At 46.9% G+C, this 23,052-nt stretch overlaps 1 protein-coding gene across 1 annotated transcript in view; it reads left to right on the top strand.

The window, feature by feature from the left end:
• LOC106811454 (sodium- and chloride-dependent taurine transporter-like) overlaps positions 1-10,452 on the top strand; it is a 25,573-nt gene extending 15,121 nt beyond the window's left edge. The window contains exons 9-12 of the mRNA XM_014815072.1: positions 2,016-2,118; positions 3,779-3,879; positions 4,857-5,036; positions 5,398-10,452. Of these exons, the coding sequence (XP_014670558.1) occupies positions 2,016-2,118; positions 3,779-3,879; positions 4,857-5,036; positions 5,398-5,574 (561 nt within the window). The 3' untranslated portion in view covers positions 5,575-10,452. The remainder of the gene's footprint in view (positions 1-2,015; positions 2,119-3,778; positions 3,880-4,856; positions 5,037-5,397) is intronic.
• Positions 10,453-23,052: the final 12,600 nt, after the last annotated feature.

Raw genomic sequence — 23,052 nt, forward strand, 5'->3', positions numbered from 1 at the left:
TATATATATATATATCAGGTATATATATATATAGCAAGGCGATGTACCTGCGTGGGTTGATAGCTAACGTAGCAGTACTTTACATGGTACGTGTTTCCCTTGACCAAGCTCTGAACCTTTCATCGCGTCATTTCCATGGTTCGGGGTACCGTGAATTCACTGAATTGTAGGAGAGATAGCTCAGCAAGCACCACCAAACCTGTAGTATTCTCAATAATAAACAGCACGTTCACATTTTTAGGGGGGCTACAAATACACAAACACTATATTCGCTAAGAACGGGTTCGGTTTCACTTCCCGTCGGTGACAAATGTAATTGTAGGTTTTTTTTCTTACAGGTTCATTCTGTTATTCTATTCTTGATATTTTTTTCGAAACTAGCATGAACCTATGGTACTGGGTTGCCTCTTTCATTGCGCGCTGTTCGCTTATTATTATTCGTGCCAAGTTTTTGTTGTCCTTCGGCATGGAATATTCACGTATGTTGTCATAAATAAATATCTGTTTATTGGCAGTAAGCATGTTCATAGACAAAACTACCACGTTTTAAAAACGATAGGCTTGTAACTTAAGAAACGGAGTCAATTTATCCAGAGAAGTCTTTGCTTTACGATATCTATTATATTAATAATTGCTTAGCCAACTGATCGATATTATATTATTTAATTACTGTGATGCTATTCACTCTCTCATTAGAAATCTTTAATTCGCGTTGTTTGGGAAACTTAAAGGCAATTTGTAAAAGAAAGCTATTAATAGAAAGATGAATAGATAGCAGAGCAAGCAAGTAGCGTAGCACTTTGGTGTACAGTCTTTCTTATTTTTTGTCTAATATTTAGTTTAATGACGTGTATTCAAATGTCAAAGTGAACATAATATGTTAATTAATTCGCCCGGAGACTTGCATCGTAATTAGAATTTTACGTGGGAACGTTTATAAATGAATTAACACGTTTTCCTAATAGGCTGTAGAGGCAATTTTGATATATGGTTTATGTAATTAAATAATTAATATCATATGGTGTGAGCGTGAAAATTAGGAACATGCAGGGTTGCTTAATGAGCGAAACATTTATTACATCTTAAAGGGTTATTGACATTTCTATAGAACTTAATGTGAAGTACAGTAAATCACTATTACAGTCAACATTTTAACAGTCAACTGTTACAGCATCTATAATCACAGAGGTGAGAGCTATAGTGTCTGATTATGCCTGCAATAAGTGAACAAGGAAATGTGATTGTCCAAACGCATCATTTTATAGTGGGTATACTACCCGGGAAGATCGCGTGGGGACCGAATTTCTGCTTCTTCGGCCTGGGGCGTTACTACGTAGTTGTCATTAGTTCACAAGCTACATGCCAGAGTAGTGTTACAAAAATTCATCCAGCGAACCTTTTTTCTCTTCTTTTGTTTGCGAAGGTTTATATTATCCGTGACTAATTGTGGTGGTTATGTGCCGACTGTTTCACGCTCATCGCCTCCTATTTTCACCGTCGCGTAATTTTACACAGATCTAACGGCTCGACTAAACAAATCGAATCAATCAACTGGTTCGAGACAGATCAGCCTGAGAGATTGTGTTTAATCCAAATTTAGGATAAATGTCACAATTGTGAGCTTAAGATGTCAAGAGTCATATCAGGAGTAGATAAAGGTAGGGGGGGGGGTCCCTTTATCTACTCCTGGTCATATCCATCGTGATTATAGCACGCCCGAGCTATGCAGTCTCGAGGAACATCAATAGAATGTAGAGTACCATAGGAAATGCACACACGTCAAATTAGCCTGATAGCAACTACAGTCGATGACTGTAAATAATAATTGTGTCGAGTTCGTATACCTGTGCGCATGCGTGCGTGGGTGCGCGCGCGTGTGTGTGCATGCCTGCCTTCATTCGTGCATGTGCGGCTGCACATGTTCGAGTGCGTATGTTTGTGCGCGCACGTGTGTGTGCTCGTGCGTCGATTATCTGCTTATACGGCGCGCTTACAACTCTGTCCTTCGCCGCCAGGGAGGACTGTACGTCTTCTACGTCTGGGACTACTATGCATCTAGCGGCATGACTCTGCTCTGGTTCTGCTTCTTTGAATGTATCGCCATCGGCTGGCTTTACGGTGAGTTGACTTCATCTTTGATTCGTCTACCGTATTCTAGGTGCGCACTGTAAGTATGTTTATATATAGAGAGATTTGTTACGAAGAGTCACGTGGTACCGTGACACGGGATATGGCCGCATCCTGAGAACAATATATACATTGTTACTGTATACAATGTATACAATGTAAAACAATGTACAATATACAATGTACAATCAACAATGTACAATCAACAATGTACATATATACAACTGTATATATTGTTCTCAGGCCGCATCCTGTTTTGAATGCGATTGCAGCGCCCTTGAGCAGTTGATGTCGCCACCGCTGCTGCTTATGTTTGTTCTGATTTTCGTCGGTAAAGGAGCGGTTCTGGAAACAATATGGCAGCCGCATAAAAATAGAAAATAGCTGCCGCGTCTCGCAGAGGCATCCGTAAAAGTCTCCGATGAATAAAAAAAAGCGAAAACAGGTGTACGGAAATGCCAATTGTAGCGTCTAGCTATTTCTGTACAATGCCAGTTTTTGTCTCGCGTGTGGATGACGTTTTCTTGTTTCGTTGGCCAGTAACCTGTTTAATTGTTCCTGCCAAGGCAAGTTTAGGGTTTTATTCGCAAAAATAGCTTCGTTTTTTAATGTGAAGACGAAAAATATAACTTAAAGAATATCCGGTAAAGGAAAATCGTTGAGAAAGATGGTCGCTTGTTATAATATCATAACCATTACGTTACGCCCTAATCTTTTGCGACGCGCAAACAACGCTACCTTGTTTGCGCCCTGCCATAAGCGACCACTATAACGCCACTTATTTTTCGGAAAGAGAAACACGCGAGGAACTTGTGATTGAGTGAAATGGCGTTAGGATGAGGTTAGGATGCACGCATGCTGCCAGAATTCCTCGAAGAAACAACGCCGAGACGCAGGCCTTTTCCTTGCCCACGTGCTCTAATCATTTTTATTCTTAATGATGACACATGTTCTCTTGTCAGTACATAACGTAGGTGCTGTTCTTGATGCTTCCGCCTCCCACGTCTCTCTTCCTCGATCATCACTACCCGTTGAATGTGTCCGTCGCCGCAGCCATGTCGTTCCCCTCTCCTGTTATCCCTTGCCGCTCATATCCCCATTCTTGATGAATCTTCAGATCGGTCCTCCATGCACGGTGGTTGAAGCACACACGGTCACGCAGTCTGACATATCAGAATGTCCACACTGTGCGCGGCAGATGGCAGCACATGCCAGTAGTCTGGCGCTACGACTGGCCCTATTGAGGTTCGTATGACTCAATAGCAGTGTGGCATTTCAGTGAATATCTCTCGCAGCCGCTTTTGCGTAACAACGGCCAACGATCCTGAAGGTTATCGGAAAGGGAAGACCAGGTATATTTCGTTATAATCCGTAAACGTAGTTTAAGTAATCGGGAGGGACGGTGCGGGGGAGGCAGACACAGGAATGTCGTGGTGTGGGAAGGTAGAAAAAATTCAAAACCAAAAACACCGCAAAAGAAACAACTCTTCGAATTAGATGGCTCTAGTTTCGCTTTAACTGTGAGGTCCCGCCCACGCCAAGAGTGCCACACGGCGACACTGCCGCCACCTATAGGCTACTGTCGTAAGGATAGCGTATGGTAGCAGAACGCCGGCACTACAGCGGTCTTGTCGCCTTCTCTTCCCCGCAGGTGCCAACAAATTCTACGATGACATCGAACTGATGGTTGGGTTCCGCATCAACCCGTGGCTGCGCATCTGCTGGACATATGTGACTCCGGTCGTAACCTGTGTAAGAGACCGCCATCTTTGCCATCGTGTCCGCGTCCACTCTCTCTGTCTCGGCCGTAATACGTCTGCGTCCGCGTGATGTCGCGTCGGTGTATTGTTGTCACCTTTGGTGTCACGAGTGAGTCGTCGCCGTCGTTTTCATAGGTAGCTGTCAACTATCGTCGTCGCGGTTACGCATCATTTAGCTATCCTTCAGTTGTCGTGATGTCAGTAGACCCGCAACTTCTTTTTTTTATTTCTTCTTTTTAAACTTTTTTTTTGCAATTCCTTGGCGTGATAAATGCACTCATCTCTCTCTCTCTGTATCTCTCTCTCTCTCTCTCTCTCTCTCTCTCTCTCTCTCTCTCTCTCTGTATCTCTCTCTCTCTCTCTCTCTCTCTCTCTCTTTTCTCTCTTCTCATATATAGTATATATACTATATAATCATTTAATTCTATTCTAGACAATTCTACGACAAGGCAACATTCCAGATCTAAGGCGGTAAGATCGCGTTCAGTATTTAGCCTTTCAATTTGTCGTGTTTGTGGACCATACGGTAGTCACACGGTGGCGTTGATGGCCTTATGACTATAGCGCTTGTGCCACGAACTGCCTGTAAATCACGCCTGACGGTTAATATTCTTTATACTGCGACACTTCACAGTCAATCAGTCATTCACCTTCATCACGTTTGCTTGCTTCCTGTTTCTTGTGTTTTATATCTCGTATCTTGTGTGTCGTATCTTTTATCTTTTATTTTATGTCTCGGTTCCTGTACTTTGTATCTTCTATCTCCTTCTTACTGCTCCTTGATCTATACATACACACAGCAGTATATACAACTCACCACCGCACACACACCACACTACACGCACACGCACACGCACACGCACACGCACACGCACACGCCCATGCACACGAACACACACACACACACACACACACACACACACACACACACACACACACACCTAACGATCTTTGGCTTGTACCTTGTAGGCCATCTTTGTCTTTGAGCTGGTGAGATACGTTCCTCTGAAGATCGAGGGCAGTTTCTTCAGTTACGAGTATCCGATGTGGGCGCAGAGCTGTGGCTGGTGTCTTGCGCTAACCTCGATGTCCATGGTTCCGATCTACGCCATCTACAAACTGCTCTCCACGCCGGGAACCTTCAGGGAGGTAGGTGGCACCCTCTATAACAACGATGGCTATTGTATTTATTTGGGCGATGTCGGGAATTATCGGCCGTTTGTCAGGCGATGAGTTGATGAATTGATTGATCAACACTCATTTCTATGCACATAGACAGACTGCTGATCTATTAACGTAGGCAGTCGTTCAATGGTTCGAGCGACAATGCAGACGTATTCTTATCGTACGGTTGTTTTTGTCACCGTCTTCTGCTTTCTGCGGTTTTCTGCCCACGATTTCTCACACGTGGTGATTGCGTTCTGTGGTGGGGACTAGTCTACACACACAGTGATGACGTGTTATCGTAGTTGGTATTCTACACACGTATTGATGACGTCTTCGTGCACAGCGCTGGATCCTCACGACCACGGCCAAGCTGAAGCCGCATCAGATGAAAGAAAACGTCACCAGCGCCCCCTGCTCGCAGGCAGAGCTGCGTGACTTGCTATCAGCACCGGAGAAGCCCGGGGAAGTCTCCCGTATCAGCTCCCTCCTCCCGATCACCAACGACAAGGAGGATCAGTAGCCCAGCACGACGGTGGCTCCACCTCACAGATCTCACAGCACATCTTTGATGCCCACCGTCGTCGCTGCTTCCGCCGCCGGCGACGACGACGATAGCGACGGCGACGTTGATGATACCACGATAAGTCCGCGATACTGCCGTCTGTTTGTGTCCCCAGGCCGGGCGGCAGGGCGGGGGGAGGGGTTTATTATCCAAAGATCGGGTTTATAATCGTACTACAGATGACGTCAGCTGCGGTCGCTCCCCAGGATATATGTCACAGATCTGCAAATATACGCGATATTAGATATTATCTGCAGACGAGAACGTCAGAAAACTTCGGTTCAAACTTCGGCTGCGTTTTATAAAAGAACGGTTCGACTTTCTAGCCGCTTTTTAAGCAGAATTTGAACTTGCCATGGCAACGCATTATTCATTCGCCATATTTTCTAGATTGTTTAAGGGTTACCTTTCCTCCTGTTTCTCTCTTTCTCTCAGGTGTCACTAGCAAACATTGCACGTGCCAATTCTGGCACGCATATTACAAGTAACTCTGGCAAATATTTTACAGGCGAATCTGGCAAATATATAGCAAGTCATTCTAGGGCGAGTATGCTGTAAGTGCTTCTGCGAATATATAGGAATATATATGCGAATATATGCGAATATATATGCGAATATATATCCGAATATATATATAGGAATATATATGCGAATATATAGAAGTGACTTGCCTTGATGTAGGCAATTTGTAAATCTGTGCGAAGAATTTCCCATAGTCAGGGAGAGAGAGACCACCTTTTACCATCTAGCTGTTATTATACAAATAGCTTGAAAGCATATCAACTATTATATAGGCATAAACGGAAAGTGATATGTGGTGACGTCATTGCTATAGTCATCGCTAGCGAGACCGCGGCGCCCTCTATATATATGTAAAGGCGGCGTGTCATCGTGGCATCATCATCGGTAGGCAGCCGAAGATATTAAGAAAGATATTAGGTCGGTTGTATCATCTGACGCACAACTCACTAACAATTTGTCTTCCGTAACGAACACATGTGTACACATTCTCCGATGGAAAACAAAACGGTTAGTTCTAAGTCACTTGAGGTCACTTGAGGTCACGAGAGATCAGACATGGGTAGGCTGAGGGTGACTCCTGGTAAAATTGTTGAGCCAAATGTGTCGTGACTTGGCACACAGCAGTTAGACTAAATGTAACCAGTCGATCTCTTGCAAATCCCACCGTCTGTAATACCATCAACTGAGTGGGTGAGAAACCATTAGATTACGCTAGACTATTCACAATGATACATATATCACAATGAATATTGATAGCCTGCCAGTCTACGCACAGGCTGCCTGGATCATTCGTTAGCGAATCACAAAACGAGTTTGAACAAGGTGGCTCTGGTGTTGGCGGCTTGCGACAAAGACAACTACTACAATAATTTATATTATCGACTTTTTCTGACTGTTTGTATAGCATCAGCATCAATCACGAATTTCATAATCATATGTTATCATACGTCATACTCTTCATTCTGCTGCGCATTTCTTAAAATATCAACATACTCTACGCGTTTTTTGTCCGGGCAAAGATTAAAATGGCCATAGTTTTATATTTTTTAACCATTTAAAAAACGTTGAGTGTTCGAGTGTATATTTTCCTTCATGATACGTCCTGCATTTTTTTATCTATCCCTTCGAAACTGATGACGAAACGTTTTTGATTTGACGATCTTTAGCTATAGCCTCATTGATCATGACCTGTAATCGTGCGAATCTGTAATCATTTTAACACACGCGTGTAAATGTATGCGATCATCGCTTAGCGTGGTTAGTCGCTCGCAAATAGTTTAGCATGAGATGTATTTTATAAACTCTCGTTAACATAGTGTGGTTTGGTTTCATGACCCATTTCCCCTGCGTTGCTCAATCTTACAAGGCACAGGGTAATTGTTGTAGAGTTACAGGGTGCAAGGAATACGTTACAGGGTGCCGCTAGAACTAGTAGCAGTGCAGCAGAAGTGGGACAGGAAGCAAGACAATCGTCGCCAACATTGCGACGGTGTGATAAACGCAGCAAGAGTATTTTCTCAAATAGGAGGCAAGCTGTCACAGAGTGTAGGCGGGGTTGGTACGCACACACGCGCGCGCGCGCGCGCACACACACACACACACACACACACACACACACACACACACACACACACACACACACACACACACACACACACAACACATAAACACACACGAGGGTCGGGCATGCGGGAGGCTAGACCTAGCGTCTTGACCGCTGCACTACACGACGCACGCAGCATTTAGCGCGTATCTAGGAATAGAGATAATGTATAGTTTCCTGTGCGCATCCGTGCCAATGATATACTTATAATTAACAACCGTGGTAGTCGTTGTTAGCGCGCTGCGAACGCGCAGTGCGCATGCGCTCTCGTATACTCGGTACGGTGGTTCAGGAGGGACAACGCGCTGCCCACCGCGAGCCGAGGCTGGGGTTAGGTAAACAAGACAAGTGTTAAGGGACGGCGTGGGCCGTCTCTACAGGGCGAAGGTGCATTGCACCGGTCAACATTTTTAGGGTTAAAATTGGCGTTAGGGTTCGATAATCGAACTCCTATCGCGATTTCCAACGCTAACCTTGAACGAAACATCATCTTTAACCCTAGTTCGAGCCCGCCCACTTGAAATACTACTCAGACTAGGTGGGTCCGGCCCACAACGAGTGACGTAGTATCTACTTTGACCCTGACAGCGCGTGTGTAGCCCTCCGAGAATGGCGTAACCCTCCTCGGCCACCGTACGTACTATTATAATAGCTAGTTACTGCGATTTGTAGCCCACGAACGCTGCGAATCGTGAGCCGTGATGTCGCGTGTGTAGCAGGTGTTGGTGTAGAACAAGGTCCCTATATTTATAACTTACGATCGGGGGGAATCGGCAGCTGGTGCCCGCCTGGGCAAGGATAGACCGTCCGCGTCGAGGACGGGCGGGAGCTATCAGCCGGGAGGTCACGTGAGTGACTAGGGGCGCGGTCTGCTGATTCTAGCGCCGTCTGGCGGTCTCGATTTACAGTCCCAGTGGAGACCACCAAAAACTTTTCTGGCAATGTGTGACGTGTTTACGGGAAAATAGGCTCTGGATGACTCGACGCCGTCGGTCTGGAACCACCGCCGGGCATCCGGGATCGCGTTCCGTATCCGCCCGTGGAGCCCGACCGGCGGTGCCCAAGCCATCTCCTGGTTTCCAGGATCTGGAATTCGGATATATGCCAACCTCCAGAGGGCACGGGTCCATTATTTTGTGACAGCTACTCAATGCAACTATTTTGTACGATGCCAATGGCAAATGGGGTTACCCCGAAAGTGGGTTTCCAATAAAATAAAAACACAATGATATTATTATTATTATTACCATTATTATAACGTGTCGTCGCGTTTTATCGCGTTTTAGAATAATATTGTAGATCTTATATAATAATATGGCCGGCTGCTATTAGAGATCGTGTGGTTTGCATACCAGTTGATGGAATCTCATATTTATATTGATCTAGTCTCTCCAGACTGATTTTGTTTGAATTTTGTACGCACTATTATACAGCCGTTGCTTAAAGTGCCACTAGCGTGTATACGTATAGTTATATACAATAGTATACACCCTCTTGCATATTTTTGTAACACTTATTCACTGGTTCTTGTGATATCCTACAGAGCAACGGAGTGCCGCGTGTAGGTGTGCGCATGCTGGCTTTAGATGACGTTGGCAATATGTGACGTCACGCGGGCATTGCCAGAGACCTTAACATATATAATGTTTGAACATGATGAACGGCCTCTGGACGTGTATTCTTTCTCAGTGACGTCACGCCGGATGCGTCGAAGGCTGCCATGGTAGCAGAATCACGTGATCGTTGGCGCATGCGCACAACTCGACGCCGCGCTCCCGCTGGCTGTTTAGCAGGGATGCAGGTGTTGGCGAGTTTTGAGACAAACGGAATTCCTTTATCATTCCCGAACCTTGGAATTTCCGATCTAAAAAACAGACAGAGAAGCGCACGTGTATTGTATTTCATATCTTTAGTGAAATATATATAGAAAGAAGACGGTCATGAACACATGACAAGGACAGTCAGTGCGGATACAAACGTGTCCCGACTGTCAGCCGCTCCTGTCCGCTCGAAAAACCGCACTGTGAACCCTGCGAGAAATTCTTAACGCGTTTTGTATACTATTACGGGCTTGCCTGCAAACTCACAGGGCTGTGTCGCTGTGCAGACAATGGGCCGGAAACCTGAGTATTTTCCGCCAGTAGCAATCCGCGTATTCGCACACGTTCCGCATTGCAAGGATGTGTACGGACGCGGATCGGACTGCGGTGTTTGCGCCGCACGAATCCAGGCTTGTCTTGCATTTATTTCGGACGTGCGGACCCGTATGTTGCCACACTTGCGGACAGGAGCGGCTGGTAGTACGCGCAGAGGTTCGTGACTAGAGAGACTGGGTGCGTTGTACCCCAGGATCATTCCAGACAGCGCCCTCTCTCGGCACGGCCTGCGTGGGGCATGTTCACGGCGTTCTATTGCCTCCACAGCCGCGTCATCACTTATTGTTATGACGTCACGTTTGATGCGCCGGTGGTGGTCATTCGGTGATGACCTTCTGGCGGCATTGTGGGTAATATATACCGCAGTTACCCTGACATCGATTTGTCTGTGATTTGAAAATTTGTTGCTATTGTATAGTTGGTTTAATTTTGTTGCATTTTGTCATATATATTAAATAATAGGTTAAAATGATATGGTGATTTGTTGTGTTACAGATTTGTTGTGTAATATATACAATTAAGACTGTTCAAAATAAATGAGTTTAAAGCAAGATCGCCGTGTCTTTGAGTGATTTATTTATATCGTATCGTGTAATTATTGCTACAATGCACAATCAGTATTGAATACATGTTAACAACGTACCGCTGTTACATGACCACTACAAAATTATCATTAAACTAACGGATAAACTTTTTTAAACGTAGGATCGATTATGGGATCATAGCTGTGCGTAGTAGTTTACCATTAAAACTCTTATTTTCTTGCGATTTTATATTAAATATAGAGCGGATGTTCGGGAATAGTATGTCATGATAAAGCCGAAGCCCATTGTCAGAAACAAAATTAGACTTAACATTAGTCTTACTCATATAACGAATAAACCGTATAGAGGGTTCCGCGATTTGCACTAAAAATATTACCTACAATCCTGTGCCGTCGGCCATCTCGGTTCCAAAAAGAGCGAACACGTGTTGCGTGTAATCTGCCGATCTGCACAATCAACCGATTTTACATTGGCTATAGTATTATTATTGCAATAGATATTAGAAGTAAGTGGATCCCGATTTTGGAGACAGGTTTATCAACTGGGGTTGTGTTAATTGCTAGTTCGATGAGATTGCGCAGGCCCGGTTTTGCAACATATATGTTCATAGACTTGAGTTTGTTTACATCGTGAGAGTTCAGAAATTTCACCGATGTTACTGCATCTACTCTAGCTATCAAACGCTGCTTTTTTTATAATAGCTAGTGTATGCACGCTTGTCGACTGTCTGTAGTGTACGTAGTATGGATAAGTACTTTGATTCACTAGACAACGTAGCCAAAGCACTCTATCTCGAGAAAATTGAGTGCATTGGGAATCGAGACCCGTACCAAATAGACAATGCCGAATGGAGTGAGGACCACAATGTGTTTCCATCACACACCTATTTGGATCTCGTGAACTACCTAACATTCAAGCCGAGTCCACTTTCAGAACTACAAAAGCCTGGATCCCTACGATCGACTGTTCTGCGGTTGGGTTAGTGGTGTATCAGTCTACATCTATCATGTGAACAGTGAGAGTCCCATCTACGTTATCCGAGCACGTGTTATGCACTCCCAGTCTCTGATTATACCATCTCTCTATCCGTGCATGGTTCATGATGAGAGAATATTGGACAGGCATCATGTCAGCACACTGTAATTGTAAAGCCGGGCTTGGTGAATTCTGTTCACATGTTGCCTCGGTGCTATTTTATGTAGAGTGTGCTGCACGTGCAAGAGAAATCACCACCCCCACTCAAACAGCTGCCTACTGGATGCCGGCGATATATGTATATAAGTGCAAATATGTAGCGGCGTGCGGTGTACCTGTGTGTTGCAGATGAGCATTTGACCGGCATTTACAGGTAATTATCGGCAATACAAGGCGAAAGAGAGTAGAGAAACATTGGTAGTAAATACATTTCGTGTTTATTCAGCATTGCTTTTTTATTGAAAATGCTCCAAACGTCTGTGGTCCGCCTGCATGGTCTCTCGTCACTTTACCTTGTATTGTGATCACGCTAGGCAGCCTAAAAAAGCTGTGTGGCTCTCTATGATACCGATTGCTGCAGTTGACAACTCCGCAGAAGAGCGGCGTTGTGATGGATTTGCTTAATAGGCGAATAAAATGAGCAGAGGTGCGTTGCTCAATGTACTTGTACCATGCCTGAACTGGTTTCTGGAACCCTAATGGCCGGCGGCGTTGCATTGTGGGTAATATGAAAATCGCGGAACCCTCTATAGCGAGACGTGTGTCTGGATGAATACTACACAGTTAGATACAATAATGTAACCCAAACACAGGATAGGCGAATAGGCCCCTATCCTGTGTTTGGGTTACATTATTGTATCTACTACACAGTGGCCTAAATCTGGCCATATTTCAGGAGTTATACACTATACATTTTACTCGATAGATGGCGGCACTATACTGCAGATACCCATACCAGATGTAGCATAGGCAGAATGTAGAAATATGACACACAATAACCAGTAACTATAGGATTTCTAGTCTAGCCTCCGAAGTAAATGGGGTAACTTGTCGTCTCTGTACATTACCAGACAAAGAGATAAAACAGCCCGTCATTGATTATTTACTAAAATATTCACGTAAGCGCATATAATCGTATAAGTCCATTTCAAACATCAGTCATTTTACGGCTCGTGTTTTTCTATTGCTATACATAACCGCTGCTAGAACACATCAAATGTGATCTAAAACGCAAGCGCGAACTCGCGCTATTATTGGCGCATGAGCGCTTACCACGATATCGCCAGCGTCCTCGACTTTAGTACTGACCCATTACTATCATCATACGACTTTACTGCGTTATTACGCATGTATACGACTTTGCCACTGTGACTATACTAACGTATAAGACACTCGTCTAGCAGATCCGGCAACGGGTAGACGTAGGGGGACGCGAGACTAGAAAAGGGGTCGTAAAGCGTTGCAAGCTCACCCATAGTAGCATCTGTCCAGGACGAAGCGCCGTCTAGTGTTAGTGCTTTACGAGACAACTTTTAATTCTCTAGTGCGCTGTATAGTTGGGGGAACAATTAGTAAAATATGGAGCTGTGAATGTTCATGAATGACAGATTTAGGGTTTTCGCAGTATATTTAGAAAAGAATATGTGACATTTAATTTCGCGTTTCTCGAATTTAATGCTCCACAGAATGTTAAAAGTTTGAATTGTTTATGAATGACCACTAAACGTTTAAAAAAAATTTTTTTACGTTTCTGCTTATATTAAATTGGGGGCGGGAGGGGTGAAAATGATGTCAATGTGACGTCAGCGGACTTGCTGAAAGCTGACGAATAGCGATTTCATACCTTTTAATCATACCATTTTATTCATAGAACTATGAAAATTAAAGAATTATAAACTCTTCAATAGTAATCCTAAGATTACATAGATTTGCGTAAGATTTCTCGGGAATCCTATTTACCGTTTACGAAACACAAGTGACCTCTACCCGCACTAGCGCAAGTTAATCGTCTCCCAATGACAGGATCTTTGCCGTCTTTCTCTATTTCCTACATATATTCTATTTCTATTTTTATTTTTTACCTCTCGGTCTATCTCTGCGTTTACTATTTACCGTAAACCAGTCATGGTCGAGTTTATTTCTCTGCTATAGAAATACGTCCCGGGCGTTACGTGACAAGAGAGCATGTGTATCACTATGTATTACGTATAGTATATTTATATATGCGATTGTTTAATAATATTATAATAGCTATATTAATATACCCGCGTGTGTACTGTGCTAGCGTGTCTCATGTGTACAGATATTGCGCACCGCGCGCAGTAATGCGTCACGTGTTTACCGTACGCGTCTTACAAACGTGTCACGTGATTACTGATCGCCGCATCGCCGCCATTATGACGTCACGCGTCCATTGCCGACATCACGTGCGCGCAAGTATTGGCGTTCATACATCTTTTCGCTGCCGAAGCTTTCACGGGGTAAAAAAATCGCGCTATTTGTCGAGAAAGTTCCGAGTGGCGAGAGCGAGAGTGTACGTATAGACGTTGGTGCGATTGGCTCGCCGACGCTGGCAGACTTGGCTTGTGAATAATCACGGTGCTCACGAACGCGCTAATTGATTTCTGAATGGATGTATACGTGACCACCGATGACTGCCGCGTATGACTGACGGCGGAGAGTGACGACGGGGAAAAAACCCTCGACGATCAAAAGCCGTCACGCGCGCGGCAAAATGAGTCAAGTGTTCATTGTTACGATTTCGCTCTAATGCAGTATAGCAGAATCACCACCGCCAACGCCACCACCAGCAGCAGTATATAGGAGCTGCATGCGGCAGTAGCAGCAGCAGTAGTAGCGGCAGCAGCAGGAGTAGCAGTAGCAATAGGAGCAGCAGGAGTAGCAGCAACAACAGTATAACAGTAGTAGCAGCAGCAGCAGCAGCAGCAGCAGCAGCAGCAGCAGCAGCAGCAGCAGCAGTAGCAGCAGCAGCAACAACAGTATAACAGTAGTAGGCGCAGTAGCAGCAGCATTCAGCATCATCATCAGCAGCAGCAGCATCAGCAGCAGCAGCAGCAGTAGCAGCAGCAGCAACAACAGTATATAAGTAGTAGGCGCAGTAGCAGCAGCAGCAGCAGTAGCATCAGCAGCAGCAGAAGCAGCAGCAGCAGTAGTAGCAGCAGCAACAACAGTATAACAGTAGTAGACGCAGTAGCAACAGCAGCAGCAGCAGCAGCAGCAGCAGCAGCAGCAGCAGCAGCAGCAGCAGCAGCAGCAGCAGTAGCAGCACGTGCGGAATGCGTCCACGCGTAACGTGCTCACTCTCTGTGAGTGTTTACGGAGCGCATTTTGGGCCGAAGAATTTCGAAATTATATGTAGAACATTTAGAATTCGGGCAGATATCCAGCGAACGGCCGAGTAAGTGAACACTCTAGGATATTACGATATTAACTCGAAATCGGAAAAGCGATATTTTACGATTTGACGCTCAGTTATTGCTGCGATGTCGGTGATGGCTGCCAGTACACAACCGCCACTGCGCATGCGCGACGCGAGAGTGCCATTGGCAAGACTTCAGACAAGTCTAAATTCCCCACCACTCGCTATCGTCGGGCAAGTCAGTCCGAAAATACAGAGAGCGAGTGGACTAAATCTATACTCGTGGTAGAATCCTTCGCTCTACTCCTCTCGCCGATTGAGAACCCTTGTAGGAGACACTTGTAAAGAGTGAGTGGACTAAAACAATGGCAGGACGACCGGGGTGGAGTGCATAATGCAGACAGTTCGCGAGTGGACGTGGTAGTAAGCTATGCTGCTTTGTGCAGCGCGTTTTACCGCGAGCTCAAAACAAAATCTAGACGCGGCAGCAGCGGTAGCAGTGGCGGCGGCGAGCGCCGATGAAATATGAATGACCACCGCTGCTCAATTATGTATAACTCATAACAAATCCGCGGTTTTGCCGTCGCGAACAATTTTAGCCGCGCTGAATAAAAACAACTAGCAACGCAGCGAGAGTAAATAACGGGCATCGAATCAAGTTTAATATAGCAAGACGAAGAGCGCGTAATTAGATGAGGAATTCACAGCGTCCGAGCTTGCAGCGTTGAGGCAGGGATTCTCCTGTGATTATATATATATATTATATATAGAATATAACCTATATCATAGTATATGTATATAATACAAGAGTCCATAATAAAAAGAACTTAAATTAGATATTCTATGGCAGGGGTGAAAAAAAAAGTTCTATTTATGCGGAAACTCTTCATATATATAGCCAATATCAGTAGTGCCAGGGCTAGTTTAATTGCGCAAAGGCTTTCTCTCGTGCGCCAGCCGCGCCACACGACACACACCACACACACACACACCATACACACACACACACACAAGACGATACGCCACACACGTACGCACGCACGCACGCTCGGACACACACATAGTTCATCAATCCTTCTTTTGTGAATCCGCAACGCGACGTGTCGTTGATAGAGAAGCTCTACATTAACGAGATTTTCCGTTTCCATTTCCACAAAACGATCATACAGACAGGTTCGTCTGTCGGAGTTAGTTAACAGTCGAACGGCTCGGCTCGTCCGATATGCGGCCAGCAACACGGACCGAGATATCGGTATTTCTATCACAGCGAATCGCCATGAAAGCACGGGAAACTATGGGACGGTGCTCCACTCTGCCTCGTCCTCTTTCGCTCTCGCGCGCATTCCTCTCTTCTCTCACACACAACACTCCTCTTTCTCTTTCTCTCTTTGCCTCTGTGTGTCAAGTCACTCTTGCAATTTCTTTGCTCTGTCTATCTATCGCCCGCTCATTTCTCCTCCCTCTGCTGCTTCTTTGTCTGTACTCTCTCGTCTCTCCGCATCCGATTCTGTCTTCGCTGACGCGCTGCTCGCTTTCGCTGTCCGTGTCTCGCTCACTCTATTAATCTCTCCCTCTCTCTCATTATACTGTATATATATATATTCATCTCGCCCTCTATCACGCTTCAGTCTCGCTTTTTCTCTCCACCTTCTCTCTGTCCGTCCGTCTGCCTCTGTTTTTCTTCTCGCTCTTTCTTTCTCCTCTTGCTTTCTCTCTCTCTCGCTCTTTCGCGCTCTCTCTCTCTCTCCTCTGGAACTAAATAATAAACCGTTCACAAAGCCAACGCAAATCTACTTAGTAGAAAGCTTGTTCTTTTGATTAATGCCCCGCCCGCTCACGCCTGCCGCGCGTGCCTTAGCTGCTGCGCTTGCTGGCGGCTGCGGCTGCCTTGCTGGCTGTAGCGTTGCCGCTGCGGCGTGCGGCTGATCGGCGGTGCCTGCCGTGGCTAGCGGCCGTGCCCTTTGCTGGCCTGCGAAGCGTGCAGCCTGCGCGCGGCCCGGCGTGGCTGCGGCTGCGCCGTAGGCTGCGGCGTGGCTGCGCTGGACTGCGCGGCGTGGCTGCCGGCGTAGGCTGTCGGCGTTCATTCGGCTGCGGCTACGCGTGGCCTGGCGGCTGGCTGCGGCTGCGGGCCCGTGGCTGTAGCGTCGGTTGCGGCGTCGGCGCGCTGCGGCTGCGGCGTGGGCTGCGGCTGCGGCCTGGCTGCGGGCGTGGCCCCTGCGGCCGTGGCTGCTGCGTGGCTACGGCTGCGGAATTGTGGCCTGCCGGCTGCCGGCGTGCCTTGCGCGTGGCTGCGCGGCGTGGCTTGCGCTGTCGCGCCGTACAACTGATCCGCTGCGCGCCGCGCGTGGCTGCGGCTGCGGGAACCGTGACTGCGGCGTGCCTGCGGCTGCGGACCGTGGCTGCGGCTGGCATCGGCTTGCGGCGTGGCTGCGGCTGCGGGCGTGGCTGCGGCGCTCGGCTGCGGCTGCGGCGTGCTTTTGCGTTGGCCTGCGGCGTGCGCTGCGGCGCTGCTGCCGCCGGTGCTGCCGGACGTGCTGCGGCTGTCGGACGTGGTCGCGTGCCCGAGGTCGGCTTCGCGGCTGTGGCCTTGTCGCTGCGCTGGCTGCCGCGCGGCTGCCGCGCTGCTCGCGGTGCGGCGGCTGCGGCTCTGCCGGTCGTGGCGCGGCGTGGCGCAGTGGGCTGCGCGGCGCTTGCCGGCTGGGCTGGCTGCGGCTTGTGGCGTGCTGGCGTGGCCTGCGGCGTGCACTTGCTGGCTGCCCGCGTCCGGCTGACGGCGTTGGAAACGGCCTCGCGCCGTGCGGCCGTTTACCAGCAATGCCGTTTAATCTAGCGTTTAAACTCTTCCTTTTTACAGTCGCTTTATTATGATGCGCGCGGTGAGCAGCGCGGGGATGCGGAGGCAGGGAGGAGGAGAGGAAGGCAAGGCCTGCGTAGCAGCCGCAAGATGGCGTCGTGCTATCGTAGGATGCTAAGCCTATGAATATCAACACCGAAAACAACACGATGCGATTAGACTATATATCCGCGTGACTTATACGAACTAGAGCACTCGGAGAGCGCAGACCTCCGCAATCGGCCAGCTCAATTCCTCTCACTGCTAAAATTTTGTTTGATTAATTAATTAATTAACATTAAATAATTAACTTGAATCCGCCCATCACCACCAAAATGTCATCAATTCTAAGTTACCGCCATTTTGCTGACCTATCTAATAAATTTGATATTATTTCTAATTAATCTGGATCCGGAACACCACCAAAAGATGTAATCACATTCTAAGTACCCCATTCTGCCTATAGCCTGAAAATTTTATTATATTTAATTTAATTAATAGATCCGGACTCACTACCAAAATCTAAGCAATTCTAAAGTTAACCCATTTCTGCACCTACCTGAAAATTTATGGACAATCTTGTCCACCTTTTTCAGTTAGGCCTGTACACAAAACAAAGAAAACGCGACAAACCCACAACCAACAAAGCCGCGTGAAAACATAACCGCCTTGCAAACCCCTTGGCCGGAGCGTCTAATTTACAGCGTCCTAATGCAATGCTATGTTGTCGATACATCATATGGAAGCAATACAACGTATGAAATCAATACATCATATGAAATTAATACATCGTATATGAAATCGATAAATCATATTAAATCGAAACATCGTATGAAATCGATAAATATAGAAATATAGGATGAATATAGGATATTGATATCCTGCAGAATATCAACTGCTATGCAACTACTACGATGCACCATACTATATATGAAGCATAATTAGTATAGTCAGTAGTAGTAGCCAGCAGCCGAGCCAGTAGCAATAAGCAGCAGTAGCAGCGTAGAAAATACCAGCAAAGTAGTACGGCGGCAGTATTATCATCATCGTTGCCTACAGCAACCACCATCACCACCACCACCAGCAGCACCAGGGAGCGGCAACAGTAGCAGCAGCTAGCAACAGTGCAGTAGCAGTGCAGCCAGTGAGTAGTAGTAGTAGCTAGTTAGTAGTAGTTAGTTAGTAGTAGGTAGTAGTAGTAGTAGTAGTAGCTCAGCAGCCAACAGCTCAGTAGTATAGTAGTAGTAGTAGTAGTAGTAGTAGTTAGTAGTGAGTAGTAGTATAGTAGTAGTATAGTAGTAGTAGTAGTAGGGTAGTAGCTACTAGTAGGCAACAGCTGCTAGCAAAAAGCAGCAGATAGGCGAGTAGCAGTAGCAGTAGCAGTAGCAGTAGCAGTAGCAGTAGCAGCAGCAGCAACAGTAGCGGCAGCAGCAGCAGCAGCAGTAGTAGTCGCAGCAGTAGCAGCAGAACGACGACGACCACCGCTAGCAGCGGCCGCCGCAGCGGGAGAGCAATTAACGGGCTTCATATAAATGCATTTAAGACTCGGTCAAGTGAGGTATAAAAGCTGGCGCTCGCCGCGGCGGTGCGTGCGCTCGGACGCAATAGCAGAGAAAATGAGAGAGAGACTCGCAGCGTGTACGCCGGCGCGCGCATGCGTAGAAATTGGGATAGAGAGCAGAACGCGTAACATTGCATACCTGGCGGACGAGGGACGAATCTACCGAGACACGAGACTTGACGCTAGAGAACGGGGAAACCGCGACACAACCACAATACGTGACGAAAGAGGGCGAGTGCTCCTTGACGCAGCGCACGCGACCTGATGCAAAGGGGCTGGTTAATCGTGACACAGCCACTAGCTCTGACACTCTAGTGCAGATCAAATCTCGACGCAAGTGTGACGCGGCCACATCGTCTGCAGTGGCGTCCGCGACGCGTCAACACTGGCTGTATGACGCTAAGCCGCGCGCGGTAACTTTGAACCGGCACGAGTGACGCAAGTTCGTTGACGCTGACGTTGTTAATGGCGGCAAGCGTCGTTTACGCGGTAGACGACGCTAACATGACGCGGCCGTGACGCTGAGAAATGCCGTGGATGCTGCCACAAGAGAGGTGGCCGCAACGCCTTCCGTGTCGATTAGAACAACATGATCCCAATAATCATCATCATCAACAACAACAACAACAACAACAACAACAACAACAGCAACAACAACAACAGCAGCAACAACAACAACAACGAAGACGACGTGATCATTAGTTGCATCCGCAGCAGCAGCAGCGGCGGCAGCAGTGAGCAGCTGTGCTAGAGATGAGAATGTTGTTTCCGCTGCTGGTTGGACTATTTGTGTTCGGCCTGGCGTTATTTGCCTTCCTAACGTACAGGTGAGATTATCTTACTAATCACTCGGGTTGTCGTCACGCGAATACAGGTTAATAATTTTTACTAACCATGCAGTTTGTACGTCACACGTGTACAAGTGATGTCAGTTTACTAATCATTCAGGCAAGTACGTCACACGTGTACGGGTAAAGAATTTCATTAACAGTCATGTTTGTGCGTAACGCGAGCACAGGTGAGATCAGTTTACGAATCACACAGGCAGTTGCGTACTTGTATAAGTAAAATCGTGCTCTAACCAAGCAAGTTGTACCGTAGTATTCAACTAAACAGGTTTACTCATGGTGTATGTAACGCAACCACGCGCACGTCTGTTTAAGCGAGGCAACGAAATGCACGCACAGATAAAAGCATATTATGCATTCATAGGTCACGCCGTGATATACCCATGCAGTTACGACCATGATAAAAAGTGTCAGTAATGGCGTAGTCATGTTAGCCTGAAGACATTTGCTTGGATAGGTTAACTCACATGTACTTAGGTTAGCAACGTGAGCACGCCTTCCTAGATGCGAAAATGCGACGCGTACAGGCAAAGCCATGCCAAGTATTCGTAAGTCGGTAATGGCACAGTCGTGCCATGTTAAATATATCACGTGTGGTGTCTTTCTCATTTAGCTACGGACCTACTTACGCGCGCGCGCTCTCTCTCTCTCTCTCTCTGTCTCTCTCTCTCTCTCTCTCTCTGTCTCTCTGTCCGTTTGTTTGTCTCTTATCTGCCTTTCTGCTTTATTTGGTCGCTGTAACTAAGTTTGTTTGCGTCTCTTCTTATTCGGAAAGAATGTAAAGCGAGTGCGTTAGCGAGCAATAAATAAATGCAGTGAAACGAGGCAAATAGCATCGAGAGGAAAAAGAGCGAGAGCGGGGGATATAAATCACGATTACGAGAGAGAGGAGAGGGATATAGAAAAAGAGAGAAAGCGAGAGAGAGAGAGAGAGAGAGAAATGGAGAGAAAAGACGATATAGTGCGCGCAAAGAGAGAAGAACGGAGAGAGAGAAGGGGGCTGCGAGAGAGAGATAGGGAGAGAGAGATGGAAAGAGGAAGTGAAGGTGAGAGCCACATGCGAGAGCGAGGGTAAGTGAATAACTACAGTTATCGGACTCTGTGTGTTTCCCCAGGTTGTGTCTGTTACCAGGAGGCATCCTGGTGTACCGGCGCCATCGCTGCGGTCTGCCTCACACCGAGCCATCGCACCGCGTTACAGCAACGACATACTGCTGCCAGACCCAGCCACGGTACATGCACAGGGAGTAACTATATTAGTTATCAATGCTCAGCAATGCTTACCGATGCTTACCTACGCTTTTAAATGTTTATGAGGGAGTAGGAGCGCCTAATAATGCTTATCAATGATTGCCGATGCTTACCAACGATTTTAAATGCTTATAGGTACTTGCGAGTGCCTATTCATGCTTATCAATGCTTATCAATGCTTAGCAATGCTTAGCTATGCTTAACAATGCGTTTAAATGCTTATAAATACTTACGAGTGCCTACTACTGCTTATCAATGCTTATCGATGATTATCAGTGCCTATTATTAGTGTTTATCGATGCTCATCAATAATGAGAGAGAAAGAGAGAGGGACAGAGAGAGAGAGAGAGAGAGAGAGAGGGTGGCGTTGCTAAGTGCAGAGAAAAGCGACTTTGAACATAACGATGTTACGCGGGCGAATGTGGCCGCTGGGTGGCGCGGCGGTATCGGAGGCTGTGTGGGAAAGTGGGTCGTTTTGCAGCGTGTTTTTTCTTCTGGTGCGTGCGCACACACACACACACACACACACCCACACACACACACACACACACAAAGAGACACACACACAGCGAGAGAGAGAGAGAGAGAGAGAAAAAAGTTCTATTATGGACTCTTCATATATATAGCAATATAGTAGTGCAGGGCTAGTTTAATGCGCTAAAGGCGTTCTCTCGTGCGCGCGCGCACACACACACACACACACACACACACACACACACACACACACACACACAAACGTACGCACACACGTACGCACGCACGCACGCTCGGACACACACATAGTTCATCATCCTTCTTTTGTGAATCCGCAACGACGACGTGTCTTGATAGAGAAGCTCTACATTAACGAGATTTTCCGTTTCCATTTTCCACAAACGATCATACAGACAGGTTCGTCTGTGTCGGAGTAGTTAACAGTCGAACGCTCCGCTCGTCCGATATGCGCCAGCAACACGGACCGAGATTCGGTATTTCATCACAGTCGAATCGCATGAAAGCACGGTAACTATGGGACGGTTGCTCACTGCTGCTCTCGTCCTCCTTTCGCTCTCGCGCGCATTCGCTCTCTTTCTCTCACACACACACTCTCTCTTTCTCTTTCTCTCTTTGCCTCTGTGTGTCAGTCACTCTTGCAATTTCTTTGTCTGTCTATCTTGCCCGCTCTTTCTCCTCCCTCTGTGTCTTTGTCTGTCTCTCTCGTTCTCTCCATCCTTCTGTCTTTCGCGCGCGCTGTCGCTTTCGCTGTCTGTCTCGTTCACTCTATCTATCTCTCCCCTTTCTCTCTCATTATATGTATATATATATATTTCTCTCGCTCTATCACGTTCAGTCTCGCTTTTTCTCTCCACCTCTCTCTGTCCGTCCGTCTGGCTCTGTTTTTCTCTCGCTCTTTCTTTCTCTCTCTTGCTTTCTCTCTCTCTCGCTCTTTCGCGCGCTCTCTCTCTCTCTCCTCTCGGGATACTTAAATAATAAACCGTCACAAAGCAACGCAAATTACTTAGTAGAGAGCTTGTCTTTTATTAATGCCCGCGCTCACGCTCCTGCGGCGTGCCTTGCTGGCTGCGGCGTGGCTGCGGCTGCGGCGTGCCTTGCTGGCTGTAGCGTGGCTGCGGCGTGGCTGCGGCGTGGCTGCGGCGTGGCTGCGGCGTGCCTTGCTGGCTGCAGCGTGGCTGCGGCTGCGGCGGGGCCTCGCGCCGTGCGGGCCGTTTACAGCAATGCCGTTTAATCTAGCGTTTAACTCTTCCTTTTACGTCGCTTTATTA

This window comes from Priapulus caudatus, unplaced genomic scaffold, assembly GCF_000485595.1.
Source record: "Priapulus caudatus unplaced genomic scaffold, Priapulus_caudatus-5.0.1 Scaffold541, whole genome shotgun sequence".
NCBI lineage: Eukaryota > Metazoa > Priapulida > Priapulimorpha > Priapulimorphida > Priapulidae > Priapulus > Priapulus caudatus.